This window comes from Atta colombica, unplaced genomic scaffold (assembly GCF_001594045.1).
Source record: "Atta colombica isolate Treedump-2 unplaced genomic scaffold, Acol1.0 scaffold203, whole genome shotgun sequence".
In the NCBI taxonomy this organism is placed as follows: domain Eukaryota; kingdom Metazoa; phylum Arthropoda; class Insecta; order Hymenoptera; family Formicidae; genus Atta; species Atta colombica.
Genome location: NW_017259298.1, coordinates 6,124 through 28,772, shown reverse-complemented (window position 1 = coordinate 28,772; position 22,649 = coordinate 6,124). Strand labels below are relative to the sequence as shown.

General features: G+C 30.4%; 7 protein-coding genes across 11 annotated transcripts in view; 3 read left to right on the top strand and 4 right to left on the bottom strand.

Annotated features, from left to right (window-relative positions):
- LOC108687254 (thioredoxin domain-containing protein 15) overlaps window positions 1-241 on the bottom strand; it is a 2,739-nt gene extending 2,498 nt beyond the window's left edge. The window contains exon 1 of the mRNA XM_018192933.1: window positions 185-241. The gene's annotated coding sequence lies outside the window, so the exon portion shown is untranslated. The remainder of the gene's footprint in view (window positions 1-184) is intronic.
- Window positions 242-580: 339 nt separating this feature from the next.
- LOC108687249 (thioredoxin, mitochondrial) lies at window positions 581-3,239 on the top strand. 5 transcript variants are annotated; one of them, XM_018192924.1, is made up of 4 exons: window positions 581-650; window positions 1,831-2,031; window positions 2,454-2,577; window positions 2,913-3,239. In XM_018192924.1, the coding sequence occupies exons 2-4, from the start codon at window positions 1,850-1,852 to the stop codon at window positions 3,024-3,026; spliced, it is 420 nt and encodes a 139-aa protein (XP_018048413.1). In that variant the 5' UTR covers window positions 581-650; window positions 1,831-1,849; the 3' UTR covers window positions 3,027-3,239. The 5 variants fall into 5 exon arrangements, with proteins under 5 accessions (XP_018048413.1, XP_018048415.1, XP_018048412.1 ...); XM_018192926.1 differs by lacking the exon at window positions 581-650 and adding an exon at window positions 657-762; XM_018192923.1 differs by lacking the exon at window positions 581-650 and adding an exon at window positions 657-827.
- Window positions 3,240-3,644: 405 nt separating this feature from the next.
- Window positions 3,645-5,898, bottom strand: LOC108687260 (uncharacterized protein C7orf50 homolog). The gene is made up of 4 exons (XM_018192942.1): window positions 5,469-5,898; window positions 4,884-4,986; window positions 4,450-4,645; window positions 3,645-4,151 (listed from the first exon to the last, which is right to left on the bottom strand). The coding sequence occupies exons 1-4, from the start codon at window positions 5,533-5,535 to the stop codon at window positions 3,867-3,869; spliced, it is 651 nt and encodes a 216-aa protein (XP_018048431.1). The 5' UTR covers window positions 5,536-5,898; the 3' UTR covers window positions 3,645-3,866.
- Window positions 5,899-6,006: 108 nt separating this feature from the next.
- On the top strand, window positions 6,007-8,544 carry LOC108687241 (phosphatidylinositol N-acetylglucosaminyltransferase subunit Q). Its single transcript, XM_018192913.1, has 5 exons — window positions 6,007-6,921; window positions 7,193-7,473; window positions 7,572-7,764; window positions 7,844-7,958; window positions 8,285-8,544. The coding sequence occupies exons 1-5, from the start codon at window positions 6,133-6,135 to the stop codon at window positions 8,473-8,475; spliced, it is 1,569 nt and encodes a 522-aa protein (XP_018048402.1). The 5' UTR covers window positions 6,007-6,132; the 3' UTR covers window positions 8,476-8,544.
- On the bottom strand, window positions 8,499-9,603 carry LOC108687243. Its single transcript, XM_018192914.1, has 2 exons — window positions 9,452-9,603; window positions 8,499-9,071 (listed from the first exon to the last, which is right to left on the bottom strand). Exons 1-2 carry the CDS (start codon window positions 9,511-9,513, stop codon window positions 8,723-8,725), a joined length of 411 nt encoding a protein of 136 aa, XP_018048403.1. The 5' UTR covers window positions 9,514-9,603; the 3' UTR covers window positions 8,499-8,722.
- A 621-nt stretch (window positions 9,604-10,224) lies between these two features.
- On the top strand, window positions 10,225-20,743 carry LOC108687235 (mediator of RNA polymerase II transcription subunit 16). Its single transcript, XM_018192898.1, has 14 exons — window positions 10,225-10,351; window positions 10,580-10,726; window positions 10,902-11,100; window positions 11,925-12,171; window positions 12,256-12,411; window positions 12,632-12,801; window positions 13,206-13,542; window positions 13,660-13,867; window positions 14,080-14,254; window positions 14,494-14,640; window positions 14,890-15,100; window positions 17,951-18,060; window positions 18,188-18,333; window positions 19,999-20,743. Exons 1-14 carry the CDS (start codon window positions 10,290-10,292, stop codon window positions 20,120-20,122), a joined length of 2,439 nt encoding a protein of 812 aa, XP_018048387.1. The 5' UTR covers window positions 10,225-10,289; the 3' UTR covers window positions 20,123-20,743.
- Window positions 20,744-20,964: 221 nt separating this feature from the next.
- Window positions 20,965-22,649, bottom strand: part of LOC108687247 (thioredoxin-like protein 1) — a 4,484-nt gene continuing 2,799 nt past the window's right edge. Inside the window, exons 3-4 of the mRNA XM_018192919.1 lie at window positions 21,987-22,270; window positions 20,965-21,488 (exon numbers count right to left, since the gene is read on the bottom strand). Coding sequence (XP_018048408.1) covers window positions 21,275-21,488; window positions 21,987-22,270 — 498 coding nt within the window. The 3' untranslated portion in view covers window positions 20,965-21,274. The remainder of the gene's footprint in view (window positions 21,489-21,986; window positions 22,271-22,649) is intronic.

Genomic DNA, 22,649 nt, shown 5'->3' with positions numbered 1-22,649 from the left:
TATATATTAGAGAAATAATTACAGAATATAATTAAACGACAATCTGTGTGATAGTATATTTCTTAACTCCAATAAAAATTAATTATGTATTATTCAGATTGAAATTGATATTAAAATATAACCTATGAGGCCTCATATATTTATATTTTTTTAGGTTTAAAAAACGTATTTAAATTTTACACACTTGTCTTTCTAATTTATCGAAGCACAGTTATTTATTACTTCTATTCGAAGTTTTGCATTTTAATCAGCATTTTAACTCCAATAAATATTAGAAAATAGTACACTGAAACGACTTATTTGATAAATTACGCTTCCTGCACTGTACTGTACTTTTTACACTACATAAGTTCTTATAGCTGAACTTCATGCACTTTTCATTTGCCTATACATTGCAAAATCCTTGCAAAAAAAATTTAAAACAAGATAAATCTATACTTAAAAAAAGAAAAAGCGATGATACTGAGGGCAAAAAGTTCAAACAACGCAAACAAATCTATTACGACTAGAAAAAAGGAATATAAATTTAAAAAAGTGTAAAAAATATAGTATTTTTTGGGTAAATAACCGCGTCAGTTGACGCGTCAATTTCTTTGCGCGTGCGCGGGAAGTCCTTTACCAAGTAATGATAGGTTATTGGCGAATTATCGGTAAGTGTTGCAAACTTTTGTAATGTTTAGATTTGGTAATAGAAAAGAAAATTAATGAAAGGCACAGACGACATATAGTAAATTGACGATACGAGTATATTAATATATCGAGGTGCGTGAAAACCGAAGTTTGGTGCAATTTGGCGCAATCGTTGTCCTTTATCGAGAATATACAAGGTGGTGATAAAAAAAGTGATTAATTAATGTCAAAAGACTTTTATGACATGAAATAATAAACATCGACATTATTTTCAGCCCGATTTTCTTAAAACGACTATTTTTTTTCGAATCACATTGCAAGCTACTTTTTAATTTTTAATATAGCTATTAATATATTGATGTCAGAATGCCTGTACGTTTTCATGCGTTGTCCGATATTTGTCAACGTTTGGCTTGCTAAACTGAATCATGAAATCTGTAGATATAAATGTAATTTGGAAACATATGTGATATCAAAGTTATAGAGAAAGATTAATGCTAGAAGCACTAACGTTTCTGATTCACTAAAAGGGCAAATAAATTGATACATAGTTGCTTTCCATTTGTATCACAACTCGGACATTTGTGACGTTACAACTCGGTTGAATGCATGTTCCTTTTTATTCTAACAAGTACAATTGAACTGAGTTTTTACCTAAAATCTACACTAGCTCAAAACGATGCGTTTTATTGATTGTAAGTCTGACTCATTAAATGTGAGGTTATGAACCTGTATTGTTATGTGATAATTTTGTCAAAATGACGTCATTATTCGAATATAAAATACATAATTTCAGATTCATTATCACCTGTGTGAAAATGGAAAGCAACTACTATAAACATAAAGCAAGTGATGGAAAACCAAATATTTTTATGCTGTGTGTAAGCCAGCATAAAATATTTTTAATATATTTCTGAAATATTTTAGACATTTTTTATGAAATATTTCAAAAGATGATTCACATAAATATTTAATATTAATTTAATGCTGTGTGGGAAAGGATATAATTATTAAGTCAAAAAAATTTGAGAATCTTATCTTTTAAGAAGTATAATATTAATCTAAAACTAGAAATGATCACTGATCGCTTGGTATTTTTAGTATTAAAAGGATTTAGAAGAAAGAGAGAAAGAAAAACAGAAAGGAGATAATTCTATTTTGATGTATAATTTAATAATTTTGCATGTTTTATTTGAGCAGCGAACAACTAAGCTAAAAGATGCAGCGCCTGGGAATTCAGACTGTCCGTACTAGCAGAACCCTTTTGGGCAGTAGATTGTACACCACAGCACCTGCCCAAGAACAAGTGGTACCTGCTGCCTTCAAGGTCCAGGATCACAAAGATTTCGATGAGCGCGTGATGAACTCCAAAGTGCCTGTTATCGTGGACTTTTTTGCCACGTAAGTATTATGTGCATTTGTAGTTCCATATTTCAGTAGAATTGTCTCATAAATTTTTATTAAATAAATCAAACTGACAATAGAAGACGGTATTCACAACAGAATAATATAGCTCAGTAATATTACATGTATAAAGCCTTTTCTATACTCTAATATATTTTGCAGTTCTAATTATAGAAAATGATAAATACAGTCACAACTACATTTTTATTATGAAATCTCTGTCTTCTATTAATTTTCAATTTATACTTTGCATCGTTTATACTCCAATTGCATTCTTTTATTTTAAAGTTGTATTTATTTTAAGTTTGTATTAAAAGATTCTCTAATTTTATTCTGGAATTTTGAACAAAAATACTCAGGAATTTTGAAGGAATTTTCTTCAAAGATTTCAGTAAATACCCTGTGTGTAATCATTTCAGATGGTGTAATCCATGTCGTATGCTGACTCCACGAATAGAAACAGTTGTTGCCGAAAAACAGGGAAAGATATTGTTAGCCAAAGTTGATATTGACGAGCATACAGATCTCGCTCTTGATTATCATGTACGTATTCTCTTTTATAATTTCAGTACAACAGTCGTTAAGCATTAGGTCTATTCTTTTCAATTGAATAGCTTGCATGGTTCATGTTTCCTTTTTTTCTCTCACATTGAAGAAAAAAAGAGAAAAGATGATGATGCAGGTTCAGCTAACAAAAAGAATAAGTCTTTTTAAATTCATAAATTGATGACAGATTTTGTGTAATTATTTTAAAGTTGAGAATTTCCCAAGTGAAAGGTTCAGGATTATAATTGAACAATTGTATGAGCGTAATTTTTTATGATTAATTTTGAACTTGGATATTTAAATCATATTTCATTGTGCACTTGTGTTTTTAGGTCGGCTCGGTGCCTGTCCTCATTGCTATGAAGGATGGCAAGGTTCTAGAGAGAATAGTCGGTCTTCAAGATACTGACAAACTCAGACAGTTTGTTAACAAGTATGCGGAGTAACGTAATTAAAAATTATTATTATGTAAATTATCTCTAATGTTGCAGTTCTTGTTAATCTTTGTATAGAGAATTTTTACATGATACTTCGAAATCTGCAATTATGTTTATAGTACATTTTTCTTAGCTATTATATATAAATGTGTAATATTGTGCAAAACAAATTTTGATTTCTCTCGACAATGCAGATTAAATAAAATGTTCTTATCAATGAAATCCGAAGCACTTTTTTAAAATATAAACTTCTTTATTTGTAACGAATTTAAATAAAATACGAAATAAAATTATCATTTTAAGTTGCATATAATCTTCTCATATAAAAGATGTTAAGGCTTTATGAAGGTTGGAAAATTTCAGACATTTTAAATGACAAAATGACTTGCTTTTTTATAACAAAATAAATAAGTAGATATCTGTATTTCTTTATTCATGATGTCATAATCATTAAAAAATATATTTAGTTAAATATAATTAATTTAATTAAATATTAAATATTTATTTTTTATTAATTAATAATTAATGTAATCTGTATAATTATTATATCAGATAAATATGATATTCATTATTCATAAATATTCATTTTAATCTCAAATAAAATGTTTGAAATTTTTCGTAGCCCTGCTTTTTTAATATAGTTAACTCTTAATGTCCAGATTAGTCATCACTACACACAATCACGTAATAGTACAATGAGAAGTTATGGAACTTCTTCACACAAGTTTCTTAAAAATTGTTTAAAAAGAAAGTTTAAGTTGTTTGCTATTTCTCGAATCTTACATGTTAAAAATTGCTCTTCTTAACAATTTTTCATCTATTTTATCTTAAAATTGTTTAAAATTGAAACTATTTGTCAGTTGGTAAAGTCTGTAAAAGTTGTCTCGCTCTTTTATAAGTAGTTGACATCATAATTTCATTTTTGTTATCTTCGTCTGTCTCTGCCTCAGCTTTCCTTATAATTTCCATTCCCTTACGTAATAACACTTCGCGTGCCATACCTTTACAACCTTCGAAATATTCCAGAACGACAGGAAAAAGATTATCAGAAATAGAATTCTCATCCAATAAATTATCCATCAGCCAGATCTGTTTAAGTTTCTCGAACTTCCATTCATTCCTAGAATGTTTCCACTGTAAAAATAATTTTGATTTATCAATTTGAAAAATGTTAATTAAACAATTAATTAATTGTCTCCATCAAAATCATAAATAAAAAAGAAAGACAGATAAGACTTTATTATTAGAATTAACAGTATGTGTTCATCTCCTATTAATCTTATGTTCTTTTTACAAATGTCAATAAATTGCCAAAATGCTTACAGATGGTTATGCGCAAACAGAAGAAAACATTTGTATATTGTATTTATATAAGGTATTCCAGAATCAAGCCTTTAATATTAATGAATGATTCAAACAATTAACAGCTTACCAGGGATACATAGTTTAATGCTTTTTGCATGGCATATGATCTACGAGATTCCATCTTTTTAACAGCTGCCTGGACAGCCTTCTCTTTTTTTAACTGCCTTTTAGATGGATTCTTAGCAGTCTTTACATTCTCGTCTGAAACTTCCTTTGAAGATAATACTGATTTTGAAGTCTCAATATCGGTAGTGGCATCATTACTAAAAAAAATTGTTTAATCAAATCTTTATATGTCATTATTTATCAATAAATTTTTTAAAACTTTATAAAAAACGTTAATATTATAATTTTTATTTTGTAATTTTAGTATGATTAATATTTTAATATAATTTAATACGTGACTTAATATAGTTGCTATTAAAATGTTTTATGTATCAAATTTCAACTTAAAAAATAATTTCGTTTATATCACAAGAAAGAAATTTTAAATCTTTTTACCTGACTTCATTCGACTTCAATCTTCTTTTTTTCTTCTTTTGATTACTTTGTACAATATTCTCTTGAGATGTCTTGTCAGTTTTGTGATTATTGTTCTTGGGAGCTATAAAAACATTTATTACATAATATTACTTAATATATATGTGTAGATACATATCTTATAATTAATTTCGAATATTCCTTTAAAATTTTAAATAAAGAAAAAAGGAAAAACTTTTTAAAATGTAATGACAAATGTAAAACTTCACATTTGTTAATATTTATTCTTTAACAGATCTCTCTGGAACTCCCTTTTTCATTTCTATTCCTATAATATTCATTTTTATGCTAAATTGTTCTTTTTACGGACAATTTTTAATAATAAATAATTACCAAAAGGACAAAATCTTTTGTCCTTTTTAGAAGAGATAATACTATTTTGATTTATTATATTATATACAGATGTGTTTACAGGAAGAGTCTATATTAATAATAAAATATTTTAACAAGATTAATACTATATAGAAATGAATCCAATCATTCGCAGATGAACGATAAAGCTGATTAAGAGAAACAAATAAATACATCTCAAAATTGGCAACTGACCGTCAGCCTTTTCCTTTTCTTTCTGTTTCCTTTTACGTTTCAGTTTCTTCGTATTATCGCTATTCATTTTGTATGAATATGAGAGTGACACTTTTAAATTTGTCTCATCGATGCATTCGCGATCATAATATTCAACACATTACTCTCTACTCGATAAACCACGATAAACTAGATGAATGTAATACACGCCAAGCCATGCGGTCGACAGATGCGACTAACCTAACCTAACCTTAACGTAAATCTAAACTCTAGCCAAACCTAATCTACATCTCTACAATTTATTGTAGATGTTGACGTTATACAATTTATTTTTATAAAAATTGATCAATCACAATTGAATATTCTCTTCATACTAGACTGTGATTCTTACAACTATAGGTTGAGACAAGTTTGAATTTAGTAAAGTAATTGCTAAATAAATGAAAGAGACTCGGAGACTTCTGTTATATAATTGCCATGTAATACAAAGGAATTTTGTATAGAAAAATATTTCCTCTTATCAGGAAAAATATTTCTTAAAACGACTGAATAATGAAATAATACTGCGCCTCTTGTAACATGGAAATGATAAGAAAAAAGATAAAAATAATAGAATTTGTAGCGATCATTTGACAAAATTTATTTTCAACAGACTTGTTTGACTGGGTAATCTTTAGCTGTAAAAATGACGAACAATTTGTTAATATTCATTCCACAAACACTGTGCACCGAAAAATCCGGCTATGTACTTGGTAAAGTAATACATGACACCTGCAGTGACTTAAAAAAGTTTTACATCATCAGTTTGCGTAAGATGGATCCAGTAGAATCAACTAAGTCTACGTTAGATATTATTGGATATCATTCCAATGAGAATGAGGCTATTGACGAATTTTTGGAACGTAAGCACGCAAACTGGGTACACATTGTGACAAAGCCTTCAGAGGATGGACAGGACAAAGAATATTGTCTGTTGAAAATCACTGTTAACAATAAAAAAATTAATCTGTCAGCAATACGCACGATGATTGTTTTGTACAATCAGCGGGCATTACGGGAAACAGAATTATTTGAGAGCAAAACAACGTCGGGCGATCACTTTCACGAGCTTGCTAAGCTTGTACAGAGCAAAAAGGACGAATTGAAAATCAAGTCTAGATTTGTTCGCATCTGGGAGACTTTGCTGATTTATTACGTATCGTTTTATTTGCACATTGTCTCGTTTCTATCAAAGGCAACAGACAGATTATTGCCAATTTTGAAGTACTCTTCTCTTGGCTTGCATATCCATGATTGGCTTGAAAATGTCAAGTGGATGTTAGCAACAATTATAAGGAATAGGGGCATTAAACTGAAAACTGGAAACTATGCTCTAGCAATTGTAATAGATATGACATTAGGAATTCTGGTATTGCAATTACTGAGATATTATATCGAAGATCAGCCATCACAGCTCCTTCTAAACAATGCAGAGGCAAGTTTAGATATACTTATTATGTACATTAACAAAATAATTTTTTATATTTACTTCTTTCTAGTACAAATTTAAATTAAATATATTTTGAATTTAAATTATTTAATTTAACAAATTTGATCTGAGAATTAAAATTAATTTGAAACAAAGAAGAAAATAAAAGACTGTTTATACAAAATTAAATATTACATATTTGAGATACATTTTTGGTTCCATTTTGGTTCTATTTTTGTTTCTACCAGCTTTAATAATTGAAATTTCTATTCAACAGAAAGTTGTGGAGAGTTTGAAGGAGCTAATTAATTGGTTGATGGGTGTACCAGCTGGTCTAAAGCTTAATCATGCTTTAAACAATACTATGGGCAAGTTTTTCTTGTATCATATACAGCTCTGGTGGACATTTTTAATATTCTTAAAGCCACTTCTGGATCTCGCGTTCGAAGTACTACTCTTATTTGGAAAACTCGGCATCACATTTCAAATATCCATCGTTGCAGACCTTCTGGCTCTCGTCAGCTTCCACACGTACTGCATTTACGTTTATGCAGCAAGGTATAATGTTCTTCTAATGTGATGAAATTATTGATTTAAAGTAAAAAAAGCTACAATTTACAAATTACAATTTTCAAAAAAGCTACAATTCATCACAGGCTCTTTAATATCCAGCTGAGAGGAATCACGGCTCTCTTTAGACTTTTCCTTGGGAAGAAGAAAAATCCCCTGCGCGAAAGAGTGGATTCTTGTCTGTATCAGACAGACCAGTTGTTTGTTGGGACGCTGTCATTTACCATTCTCCTGTTCCTAATGCCCACAACGTGGGTGTACTACACTGTATTTACTCTGGTAAGAATAACTGTAGTTTTAATCTTTTTAAATTCTTCCGATAGATATAATTGTAGTATTATGTATAGCTTGGTTGCAGCTCAGATTAGTGTCCATCGCATTTGGCGGTTTTCTGACCAGACTGAAATTCTATCTGCAAGTTATGCCTGTTTATACCTTTTGGAGATGGTTGCTACGGTCTTACTGCACTTGTAGTAAGTAGCATAGACGTACATTGCATCTCGAGGAAAGATTGTAAACAAAGGAAAATTGCATAAAGTGAATTTATTTATCCTTCACATGCAATACACATTATCAATGATAGCAAAATATCATTTTTTTAATATAATCGTCTAGCTTTGCAGCACATTTTGTAACAGCCTTCAAATCTTTCGTCTGTGAAGATTTTCGACCGCCTTCGAAATGACATATGCATTCTCGGTTCAATTTTCCTTAACTCTAACTTATTTTTTCATTTTTCCTTGATAATAACTCATTGTTGCCAGATAGAAAGTATTAATATTGCAAATAATTTTGGCAGGTATTGTTGACATCAGATTACATCCTTCCTGTACACAAGAAGTGACAGTATTATCAATGACAATGGTCGTGGCTCCTTGGAGGCTCACATGGAAAAAGTGTATTCCAGACACAATTATTTGCCATCCATCCATCGAGTGGTGCACAATATTGAATAATATTATTTGGGGCCATTTATTGTATCCGTTATAAAGAAACATTACATTAAATGTGTTAATATTTTTTTATTTACACACTAAAAGACATTTTTCTTAATAAATTCTTTCCTGCTATTCTGTATACAGATATGTATTTAGATAAATATTACTGTACATTAAATCAAATGTCTGCTAAGATAATTCTTATGGAAAGCGTATGTACATTATACAACAAAAACAATTATCTAACAAAGAATGTTGCAAAACAAACCGAGAAGTGCTATTTCAGATAAATAGATGTCCTATTTTGACTTAAGTTTTAACTTCTCTTCTTCTTCCTTCTTCACTCTGCTTAATGTTTCGTTCAAGTCACAATATATTAAATTATCGATATCGTTCTCATCTCTTAAGATACAGAAATAAATTAGAAAGACAACTAAGCTTGCTGATACAACATATCCCTGATACCATGGTCTACTATCTTCATATGGATTGCGATACTCTTCAATTCTCATAGTAGCAGCTTTTGACATGGAATATTTTATAGGCTTATCCAAGTCATCCTCGCTTTCCAATGCTGTGCTTTGATTCCTAGAAGCAATCTCTTCCCATCTACTTTTACTATTGCATGATATCTGTCGTACATTGCATCTGCAAGAAGTAAATCTTCTTACATTATTACTATTTATTATTTAAATTGTTTAACAAATTTCAACAAATCGAAATCAAGCTCTAATGAAAATAAATCAAAGTAATACCTATAAGAGCCAACATGAAATATTCAAGTGTATATTAATTTCGTTTTATTCAATTAAGATCAGATTCAATTCATAAATCTTGATTTCAATTTCTTTGAAAACGTTTCAAGATTATGAATTATACATTTAATTTTTTAATAAATAAAATTTTTAATTTAAAGCTCTTTTGAGAAATCGCACAGTTGCTTTTCATATAATAAACTTAAAATGTATATATTTCAATAATAAAAACGAAAAGATCTTAATTTGATCAAAGATTTCAATAATAATTACCTTCTAAACAGTGCACTCTTACTGTATAGCAAGAGACTGTTTTTGATGATGTTGCCTAACATTGATGACACTAGGATCAGCCAGAGAATAAAAACGAGATCAAACTCAAGCGGCCAGTGACCAGTCACGAAAAAAGTGGGCTCGAGATTTGAAACGAAATGTAGAAAAACCACTTCTATCAGAGAGAAACCTGAGAGAGGACATGACGGTCCAAAATTTGTAACCGCAAAATGTTGTCCGCACTACTGCTCTCTGACAAAGTGAGTGTAAACTACATAGCAACATCCATTTTTCTTACGGTATATCGTCCATTTTGAAAAGTGAATGTACCCTAATAAAATTTTCGGCTCGACCGGCAACAACTTAAGTTGGAAAATGCTTCGCTATTGGTTGACGTTACATGTTCTACCAATAGCTTCTCTCTCAAGTTTCTCTCTGGTAGAAAAATCGACAACAGAAACATTTCACTTACAAATTTCCTTTGAAAAAGGATTAAGGCTTAAACACAATAGGCACAGGCAATCGATATAGGCAACAGTGAATAACGAGTCGTCCAATCAGAGCTCCGGTGTGTAAGTTCGATATTACATCCCAGAGCTCCGATTGGACAGCTCGTTATTCCCTGTTCTCTATTGTGCCTATTGCGTTTAAGCCTTTACTGTAACCATCTACGAGAGTCGTGCAAAAAATAATGGGCTTTTAAAAAAAGAAAAATACTAACTAAGCGATATTATTCATGAAGACTGAAGAAAACATTTTAACGTCCTCATTAATTTGAAAAAGATTATAAAGATATAGTATTGTATTTCTCCAAGAATAATTAAGAAAACGAAGAAACATGGACTTGCTGTATACCGTCAACAGGAGGAGTTCTTCCAAATTTTTTTCCAATCAAGAATGGTATATTTTTTTAAGATATAAGGCTTGGTTTTTCTATTCCTGCACTAGATTGCACTAAAACTTTCTTTCTCAGCTTCATTAAATGTCAAAATATATCTATTTCATTTTATTCTAAAAGTGTATACCAGTTTCAGCTATAAAAAATAGACCTATAAATAAAATATCATTCACAGCTAATACATAAAATTTTGTATAATACTTGAGTTGATTAACAATTTGCTTTCTCAGTTTATACAATGGACAATCGTTGTGTTCCTTATCCAGTCGAAATATAGTGGCGTTTACTACAATGACAGAGTTAGATGACAGCAATGGCAAGACACGGGGTTGCCATGTTTATGTAACAGATTTAAATATGCCATGGCATGCTCATAAGTAAGCACTTTGCTCATAAGTAAAATCTTTTAATTTCTTTGTAATATTCTTTAAAGAATATAAATTACAATACAAATCTTATCTAGTCTCTTATTAAATGTCTATCAATTTGTTTTTAAAAAGCCAGCAAGTCAAGATAAAACTGTAATAATAAGTATTTCTTGTATTTATCTAGAGTACTTTCAAATAAACACAACATTACTGCATTAGAATGGGATCTGCCTGGTGACAAATTGGTAATGGCTGATACAGCTGGAAATGTACAGTTATGGATGTTCAAGGATCATATTTTGAATGATTGGGTATTAATAGGTTCTTCATATTTCCCTGGTGAGCACATACTAGGTGCAGCATGGTTTCACAATGGCAAAAAGGTATTTAGGTGAACAAACTGATGAAATTAGACAACAAAGTTTTTTTTTACTTATATTACCAGGACAGAAACTATATTAGATTATCATTTTATTATTCTTTTATATTACTACATTTTTATAACTAATGAATATTTTTCTCAGAATTTTTCAGAATTCCCTGATAGAAATAAATCACTAAGATCATTGAAAGTTTATGTCAATTGGTTCATTTCGGTATGAACATGGATTTCAGTGATTTATTTCCACCAGGATTGTTATATAAATTTCAGAATTTTTGAATGATTTTATAATTATTTAAAAAATTTTTCAGAAATGCCAAGAAAGCATTTTTTCTAGATTTCTTCATATGAATTCTGAAATATTCTAAGATATTTCAGAATTCATAATTTATAATTTGAGGCGAAACGTATAAAATCTGAGGAAGTAAAGTATAGAGGAAATTATAGAATCACGTGAAAAATTATAAAAATTATGAAAGATTTTACGAAAAGACATAGGCCGATATTCATAATCTGTTCTTATTTCAAAATTGTTTTAAATAATGTTTTAAAATGCTAATATGGCTCTTTGATTGATTCACGACCTCTTAAGATTATACTTAAGATGGTCTTGAATATAAGAATCGTTATGAATGCCGTCCATAGACTTTCTCAGTATTTCTGAAATGTGTTTTAATTCGTCTAAAAATTTTAAGAAAAATTTTATCAGAGTTTTAAAAAAATATTCAAGTCACATGCAGATACATGATCAAAACTTGAAACAGATATATATAGTTTTTATATTTTTATCTTTTCTTTTAATGTCTTCTTTTATTAATTCCACAGACAGGCTTAGTAACAGAAAAGAAAGATAGTATCCATTATAGCGAGAAATTTAATCACCTACTGTTCGCACCTTCCGTGAGGCAATTCGGCGGAAGAGCCGCCGAAGGCGTGCTGGTGGTATCGACGACGGGCATGGTTGGTGCAATCATGATCACTAAGGATCTTCAAAATCCGATTTGCTATTCGACAGAGAGTCTAGGCAACACGAGACACAGGATAACCGCGGTCGATTTGTGCTATGGAAAAAGTACTTTTTCTCACGTCATAAAACTATTTGCGAATGCAGACGATATAATGAGGATGTTGCGATAATTTGTTTTTGGAATTCCAGACGGCCACTTTCTCGTTGCGGTTAGTAGCGGTAGCATCTGCTTGCCTATAAGATGTTTTAGAGTACTAGTGCGCAAGAATGATGATAAGTGCACCATTACCTCGCAAGCTTTACCGAGTTTTTTTCTGCAAGATGGGGCACCTAAAGATAATTCATGTAAGACTGAATGGTTTATGACAGTATAAACAGTTCATTTTTTTTATAGATACAATTCTTTTTCTAGCTGAACTTACACAATTCCTCTTTCTTTTTTATTCATGGATAAAATCGAAAAAAAAAGAAACGATGAACTGTGCAAAAAGTTCAGCTATAAAAAACAGAAGATCTATACTGTATCTGATCTAACTGTACCTGCAAAAGATTTACTCTTTTGCAGGTACAGTTGTAACTCATTTAAAGTTCGTGGTCAGAGAAGATGCCGATTCTCTGGTTATTGCGGCAAACAGTGAGAGCGGTGGATTTGTTGAGGTGTGGGAGTTGCGGGAGAAGTCGCAACCGGTTCACAAATTATTTCAGCCAAAGACATTAGAACCTTTCAAGACGGTCGTAAGTATTCAATTAATTAATCAATCAATATTTTCGTTTTTAGTAAATTTTAGCATGTGAGAGATATGTGTAAGAGTGGCAATAAAGAAAGAGAGAGACAAGACATATCTGATTATAATATTTAAATAAATAATAACGATCAAATAATAATATTTAATAGTTATATAAAATCTATGTTTACCAAGATTAAGTTTAATCTTCGTTTAATTTACTCTTTATTTTTTTCTAATGCTTAAAATTAAAAGAAGATAAAAAGTAAGTTAAACCGAGATTACAGTTAATACACATTGATAGAAATAGACATAAATAATGTATTTGTACTATTATTAAAACTATTCATATATTTTTAAATAATATATTTATTTTTAATGTAGATGTATGATTACTTTATTCTTGGCGTATAGGTTTGGCAATATCAGTCGCAGTATCGTTGCCAGTCACCGGTCACAGCGATAGCCACTACAAAACTATCCATAGTGACAACTTTACCGCCTCCCAGTTATGTAATAATAGCATTAGCGGACTCGTCGGTGCATTGCCTAAATCGTTTGGACTGTTTGAAGGAAGTGGCATTCTCATCCCTGAATACAAGCTGGCGTCCAGATGAGCCTAGCAACAAATACTTCAAGAATTCTGTATCTATCGCCCATATGGATCTTTCATGGCTAGGATGTGTACTTCTTGCGTGCGACACTCAGGGCAATATGTATCTCTATAAATTGTTGCCAGACGGTACCACAGGTATACAACCAAATTTTTTCTTTATTTGAAATTAATTAATTCATTAACATTCGTTCTCTTAGTTACAGGATATTTCTTACGCGAAATATGATCAAAACAATACATGTGATTTTGCAGGTACGTCGATGTCGCTAAGCTATGCCTGTACATTACTCGAGTATTGCTTGGTGACTGGATTGGATTGGTTGGACATACTTTTATGTCTGAGATCGTCCACGATTGAAGCATTATGTGAACGATTAGACGTTTCCTTTAATAGACAATTACAATCTACACAGCAATATCATTACATCCTATTTTTATCCATCAAGACATCGCTGTATAGGTGTGTAACTAGATATTTGTATATGTGAAAAGGTGTTTTTGATATGAATAAATTTTCTTCTAAATTAGTTTTTAAATCGGTTTAAAAGAATATCTCGGAGTTAGACTTGCGTTTGAAGAAGTGCGTTTGAAGATTTTTTTAGGAGTTGGAGTGATATGAAAAAGATTATCTCAAACTCCAGAAAGATTAACGTTTGCAATTATTATTTTCAGAATGCTCGTAACAGGACAGAACAAGGCGGCGGATTTGTCATCGTTACTGATGATACATTCAGTAGCTACTGCCTTCAAATCTTTACTGAGACCATCGGACCTGATATCCCATGACAAAGGACCAGCGGAAAGTTTAGCCGCAGTGATAACTGATGTCATTACTGATGTTGATAAGGTATTGAAATCAAAATTCTACTTCAAGCATCTCGATCAGCTGAATTTCCGTGAATCAAATTTCTCATCCTACTCTTCTTTATTTTCTTTTCCATTCAATGATTTGCCATAGAATAAAAATAACTCGTGAAGCTTAGATATAACATAATAAAATATGACATAATTGTTCTTTAACAAATTAAAACTTTAATTAAAAGTTAATTGAAATAAATTACTTATTTACTTAATGTTTTACTTTAGGTGTTGCTGCATCTCGATCCGAAAGAGTTTACGGTAGAACCGAGCACGTTGCAATCGTTGCAGCAACTTATTCAATGGGTTGCTGACTTAGCTTTGAATTTGCTGGCCAGATTACCTGAGCAGAGGATGCAAGTGAAGACTGGTGGGGTAGGTACTTTTAGCAAATCTAATTATTGTTTCCGAAAATTACAAAACAATCCTTAAATCTAGATTTTTATGTCTATTTCTTCTAATATATTTTTGTGAATAAATCATTTTTTGTGGTACCAAATATCCATTATTGAATTTATATAATAAATTTCATATAATATAAAAATAACTATAGCCTTCTATTAAAATTAATTAAAATTATCTTCATATCATTTTTCATATTAGCTTTACTTTTTTGTTTTGCAGTATGAGCTTCTTAAGGATCACAAGGCCTTGAATACCGTTCGGGAGCTGTTGGTTATCATACGCATATGGGGATTACTTCGCCCGTCGTGTCTCCCAGTGTTTCTTCGCAGCGCAGACAACCTGGATGTTTTAGCCTTACTATTTTGCCTGTTATCAAAATTGGTACAACCTAACGGAGATACGCAGCAACAGGTGGACGATGGTTTGATTGGTACGTACATTAATTTCTTGAAATTTCTTAATAGTGAATGTAAGAATTAATTGAGTATAATATGATTTTTATTTATTGCAATATGAAACTTTTAATGACTTAATTCTATGAAGATTAATTAAAAAAGATAAGATTGATGATACATTTTTTGTCATAATTGAACAACAAAAAAAAATTATTTTATTTCGCTGTAATATTTTTTTTATTTGCTTTTATTTAAAAACATTTATATCTAAAAATGATATTAATTTATGAATTTCACAGTCCAAAAGCAGACAGATTTTATTACAAATTGAATTCTTCGTGTATTACTACGACTTGTGGTCAGGAAGTCTGATAAAAATACCACATCCTGAATAATTTTGATATTAGCAATATTAAATGGTTCGCATTATGTGTAACAGTTCTGCAGTAATATAATCGCGCAATAATACAGTAGCAAGTACATGGATCAGAAGAATTGCAAATAAGATACCTTGTGACAGTTCAATTATTACATTTTTCTCTCAATACAATACAAATATAATAATAATAATAGGATAATAATAGGATAATACATTCTAAGAAAAATACAACGCACGCACAAAAGGAAATCCTTCGAATCCATGAAGATATAATGACTACCAAGCTTGCGATCAAGCATAAAGACTCTCTAGTCTTGAAGGAAAACAGACTGCACGAAAAGAATTACACGATCCAACAGTCCAATAGGCTGAAAAGATACGAACACCTATCACTTCCTTGGTCAACTTTAAGCGTGTTCGTAGCTTACTGGTTCATCCTCTGTCCTCTAATTTGGGCCATATGTTACAAATTCGCATACTGGCCTTCGTATTGGTCTTTTCTCTTCTGGACAGTCGCATTTCTGATTTGGATCGTGATCATGTGCGGATTAATAATCTTCTGGAGACGTTTCCAAGTTGAACAAAGTCTTGAAATTAATGCGATCTCGAAATATGGTTCGGATAAAGAGAGGAGACCCCTGAGCGTTCATCAGATATCTGAAGGCGAGGAATTTCTAGGGACGAAGAAATGGAATGATTTTCATGAATCGGAATCTAAGATCAATCGAGAAAACCTCAAGAGGGATCTGCCACTTTTAGTGATACACAAACAAATATCAGGTGAAAATATCGAAGATACTGATGGAATGGTGTGTGTCGAAGAAAATGAGAAAACTCGCTCAAGCATCGCTAGTGATTATACTCAGAAAAGTCCTCTGCAGGATTATCTGAAATTGGTAACGGTATCGCCCTCGGAGGACGAAGTAAAATCCCCGAAGACGCCTATGTCGCCGAGGGATTTATTCTTCATCGATCTGATCCGCGAAGCAGAGAGGGTCGAGAGATCGTTGAAAACTAGAACGCTTCATTTCTTCCCGAGCGAAACAGCTAAGAGTGCGAAAACCATGAAAAGTATAACAAATGGAACGGAGCATAGAAAGGACATAAAAGATATGAAGGATGAGAATGTAAAGGACAAAAAGGATAATAAATTGAGATCAAAGCGTGAATCAAATTACTTCATAGCTGACGTGGAGAGTCCAACAAGTGAAAAAACAGAGGTCTTTCTTCAGATCAATCCAAATGTAGATGAAGAGACTGGATTAATTGTGATGGAAAAACCGATGATAATATTGCAATCCAATGAAGCATATTCGCAAGAAACCTTCACTTCATCAGTTATTAATTAAATCAGTTAATCGCCGGAAACAATTACTTACCCAGCAAACGAAAATAAATTGAAATGGATTGGAAATTTTTAATCCATCCATATTTTAAATCCATAAAAATGGATTGGTGGATTCCATATCAAAAATTTTTATATATGTAAAAGTTTAAATAAATTAAAGCAATAATTACAATTGAAATTCTATAGTTATTATTTTAAAACTTTTATACAAAAAATATATGTTAGCTGTATAATAAAAGAAACGTGTTAATATAAAATATACATAAAAGCGATTAATTTATTAATTAAAAATAAGGAATTTATACATGTAATCTTTATTGTACATATTTAGGTAGTTCTTTTTATGTTTTTTTTTGAAGGAGAATTCATGATATTTTTACGGTACAACTTTTTTTTTAACTCAGTTGAATTAAAACAAAAAATTTCTTATTCATAATTCTGAATAAAATAGTATTCGTAATGCATTTTTAAATGAAACAATGGATTTTCTACTCACAATTTTGAATTGAATAGTACTCATTTTAAAAGAAAAACTTTTTTATTCAATTGGATTAAAAAACTGCATTTTTTTTTCCTATTCAGAATTTTGAATTTAGTATTTACGAAATAGCTGATATTATTTTTAGATTCAACTGGATTGAAAAATTGCATTTCCTCTATTCAGAATTTTAAATTAAGCAGTATTCACCTATAATATTCTTTTTAGATTGAAAAGCATAGAAATATACTCTATGCCATTCCTATAAATGAATAAAAATGCATTCAGGATTGAAAAGGATCCTAACATTCAAAAGAATTTTAATATTGATGAATCCGTATTTCTTTGATCTAAATCCATTTAATTTATTTCAATTCATTCTCGTTTGCTGGATAACAGTTAATTAAAGAGTTCGAAAAATGTGATCTAAATGAAGAAAAGAGTTGAAGTTTTGTTCAAGAAAAAGCTGCTATATAAATAAAAAAATACTAGAAATGATAAAAGTGTTGGATTAAATACCTTGTTTTCTTCTACAAAAATTATGATTATCATATATAACTATTTATGTACATTATCAGATACACAAGATACACATCAGATTCACATTTTATCAATTTGGAATCAACAGTAACATCTTATATTTCCGATGCTGAAAGTTTTGAAGTAAAGACTTCTTTCAGATGAATGCTGCCTGCTGCCAAATCAGATCATGATTCCACAATTACATCAAGGCAACAGTATCACCGCTATAGTCTCCCCGATTTTGTTTTATCAGAACCTTCCATTACAGGTGAGAATTGTTTATTCACACAAAAAGAGAATATTACAATCATTTCTATTAAAAATATTCGAAATTGTTTGTTAATTTATATACATATGCATGTTATTTATTTACTATTATCATTTTGTGATTGCAGCTGGAATATGGAGTGGAACCTGAACAGTTGGTTTTTACGCCTGAAATGAATCCCGTTGAAGGTTGTATGCACAGCGGACAGATCGTGGACACGATACGACATTTGTATTTAGGAAGGCAGCCGCTTTTGGTGAAGCAGTGCACGAGGTATTATTAATTCATAAATTATATTGATTATTAACTAACAAAAAATATATAAAAAATATATATAAATATATAATATGTATCAACGATTCATAATAATACAAGGTGTCCTAATTAGCATCCCTGAAATATCTTCTAAGGTTTAGAGGAAAATTTGTATAACCAAAATTGCATGATCTGAAGGAATCTACCATATGGCGATAAATTTTTGTTTAGGTGGAGGCGCATCACAGAGATTTCAGGACTTCATTTTTTTAAATGGAATTATATGATTTTTTTTACCTAATATGATTCCTCTAGTTATTCTGCGTACAAAAATCTCAAGATAAAAGTATAAAAGTATTAAGATAGAAGTATCGAAAAATCAATACGAGATACCTTATTCTGGCACATATTGACATAAAATGTTAAATAATTAGTAAATTAATAATTTTTTGATACCTTAATACTTTTATGAACAGAATAATAAGATGAATCAATTGGTGCAATTGGTATAAAATATCTCATAAACTATTGATACTTCTATCTTAATACTTTTATACGCAAAATAAACTAGAGGAATTATATTACATAAAAAAATCATATAATTCCATTTAAGAAAAGTTGACTCTGAAATCTCTAAAGCGTCTTTACTTGAACAAAAATTATTATCGCCATGTGATAGACTTCTTTATCGTGCAATTTTAGTTAGATAAATTTTCCTATAGATCTTATAAATTCGAAGACATTTCAGGTGCTAGTTATTGGAACACTCTGTATAGCTTTATATATACTAATTAAATATGAAGGAGAATTATGATCAAAGTTAGACACTAATACATATATATTAAATAAATTTGTATAGGGCAGGCGGGTAGGAAATAAAAAAAACTTAAAAACTTGTGTAAACGAACATATAAATTATTTTAATAGAAATATCATCATGCTATTAATAATTACGGAACATAGAATGAATTTAAACTATGATTTTGAATGGTGACAATTTTGGATAAAGAATATTTCTTAAATAAACGCCTCATTTCGGAGATGTTTTTTCAAACGATAAAAGAACAGTTCGAATTTGCAAACTGAATATTTATATCACTCATGTTTCTATTTTAAATAATTTATGTACTGACTTTTAATACTTATTTATTGTATCTATGTTTGTACTTTTTTATATTTATGTTTAGTGTCCATTGCATCCATTAATTTGCCATTCTAATCTAAATATGTTACAGTACTCTTAATTCTCTTAATTTATTTTAATTTTTGACAATTCTTTTGACGTTCGTTATTTTACGATTTATTATTCACAAATTGTAATTACTACGAGGAAACTTTCATAGCACCGGTGAGTTATTCATCTATTACACATAATTATTTTAATAATTCTGAACAAATCATCGTCACTTATTGTTCAAATAAAATCACTCGGCCTACCAAGCACGACTGAATTTCGTTCTTCCTTGAAGAGCCAAACATTCAATATTGTATTTCAACGCTGAAGATGGCTCAAAACGGAACCGAACGTTCGTTTGTACAATTTGAATATAAATTTGTAGTTATGCACGGACAATTGCGTGTCGATTAGCCCTAATAATTTATTGTTGTGTTTGTAAAACTTGAGAATCCATAATTCTTTATTTTTTAATATTATTTATACATATTTTTTCGTTACATCTTTAGGTGCGGCGGTAAAGCGCAGGTACAGAACATGACGAGGACAGCTGCGATCAGAGCCTGGGATCAACGATGGACACGTGCTTGCCGATGCGGAGGTATTTGGCGAATTCACAAAGCCTCACAATAAAGGGCACTTAGGAATTTTTGTAAAAAGTTTATTTTGTCTGTTATAAACCGTGATACTGTAATTTTTTGGAGATCTATATAAAAGTAGATAAGAAATCTATAATATAAGAAGCGCCCAGTTTTATAAGGGAATTTTGGTCCCAGATGAACTGCCCGTATCAAAGGCTGGTTTATCCCTATTGATATATTCGCTGCTTGTCCATCTTCCCCTCCAGGGCGAACTCCAGAGGCATCGCCGTCATTACAAGCAAATCCAAATTCTGTGACCAGGGATCTTAGTCGATTAATGAACTGTACCAAATACATACATATTATTTCAACTGTCTTTTGTACAATCCGCTGTCACTGTGGGGAAGTGCCCTGGACGCAGAGAAATTGGATAAGACTAGTGGTACGCGATCATAATAGCGAACATTGAACAGCACTCAAGGAATTCATTTTACAAAGTTATGCATATTATGGAATCCTTTTTTTTATGCTCTAGCTAATCCTAGCTAAGTCTCAATGCTGTTCAGCCCAAACTGGGCATAGTAATATGAAAGAAGATAAACTATCGAGAGACATACATAAATATAAAAAGGTAACTAAGAGCTAAATACTGCGTGTATTCAAATGATCTACTTGCCAAATCAAAAATTTATAATCTAAAGATATTTGTTTATATTTTTAAAAGCGAAATCTTTGCAATTATTATTTTGTCCTATTTCATCATGTAAAAAGAATTTGCATTTTTTGCAATTTATATAAAAATGGAGGAAAATGCAGGAACGATGTAAAATAAATTAATAATTAAACGACGCGTTATTTACACGAATTACTTAATTAAGAAAGATAGAAAGTAAGTATAATTGCAGATGAGTGTATTTTAAAGTTAATTGTATAATACTTGCTCGTCCTTTGTATATTAAACGTAATTGTAAATATTTTCATAAATTAATAATAGATTTTACTTAAAATAAATTATTACTTTCGTGAATTAATAAATTATTACAAGCAAAATTATACAGTATTTAAATCGGATTTTATTATTTGAAATCTTGTTACAACTATTTCTCTTTTCTCTTCCATGCAAAAAAAACCAATGGGGAATGTTAATAAGCAAATTGAAATTTCTGATGTAATATCCAGTATATTATTGTTGCAGAAAAGTCGTTCAATGGCTTTCTCCTTTCTTGCCAGACACTCTCTTGAATTCTCCCATGTTCGTAGTCGAAATTGGTGAGCCGATTACGACTAGATGATCGATTCTCGTTGTTTCTGAGCCATTCTGGTTGTCTATCACAAAGATTTGAAGATTTTGCACATTCTGAAATTTGACATAACGCAGCAGTATCGGATTTCCCTCCTCGAGATCCTTAGTTGACAATCTATCGAAATCACACATATTAATTTTTTATTTAAAAAGTAAGCTAAAGAGAAATTCTGTTCTAACATTACTATACTAGAAACAATATTCTAAAAAAATAAAAAATTTTAACTACATTCAGAGAAAAATAGTAGAATAGCAACTATAAAGGCTTTCTAGAATTAATATACGTAATTATATAAACTATTTTATCGTTGCAATAATTAAAGATAGTTTATTCAACTATATTTTACACACACACACACACACACACACACACACACACACACACATTAATTCTATAAATAAAACTTATCACTTTATAAGTTGCTACTACTTTTTTTCCAAGTGTATCTATCTATATGAAGGAAGGATTTGATAATTTTAAACTGAATTAATTGATTTGCGATTAGAAAGATATTCAATAATTCTTGAAAATATTTTGAAGATATTTTTTATTCTTTCTTTGTATTCTATATCGATTTAAATATATCTTGCTGATTTATAATATAAGACTTACGTTAGGTCTTGAATGCTTGTATTGGAGCTTGCCATTTCAAAATCAATCGTTCTAGGCTGGTTGATAAATAGTTTAATATTTTTCGGCCCATTTTCCGTGGGTGCCTTGATCTTAAGTGAATGAACCTTAACGGGCTGCGAAAATGCGATGGACATTATCAACTGCTCGTCCTCGTCGCTCTGAAGATATCCGCTGTCCGAATTCAAACACTGAGAGAAAGTGTGATAATCCGATTCGTTTAAACATTCGCACTGCTGTTTCATTATGAAACTAGACAGATCCATCTGAAAAAGAAATCCCCGAAAGTTCTTCGGTTAATCATTAACGAAATAGAAGAAACGAAGTAAATTACAAATGCAGTGTAATTTTATTTTTATTATTTTTAAGCTTCGTTAAAATGATAAATGAGTTTTCAATAGTATTAATAGTTTCAATATATATATATTGAAAATTGTATATTCCTTTTTTATTAAAACTAATGTTAAAATTATAATCTTTTTATGTTCTTTTTCTCGGTTGATTTTATTTATATTTAAAAAAAACTAATATAAAAATATCTAAATTTATTTAAGTATCTTATCTAATTTAATGTAAATATAAACTGAATTGTACATTTTATATGCGCGCACGCGTGTATATATATATATATATAATCTTTTTTCT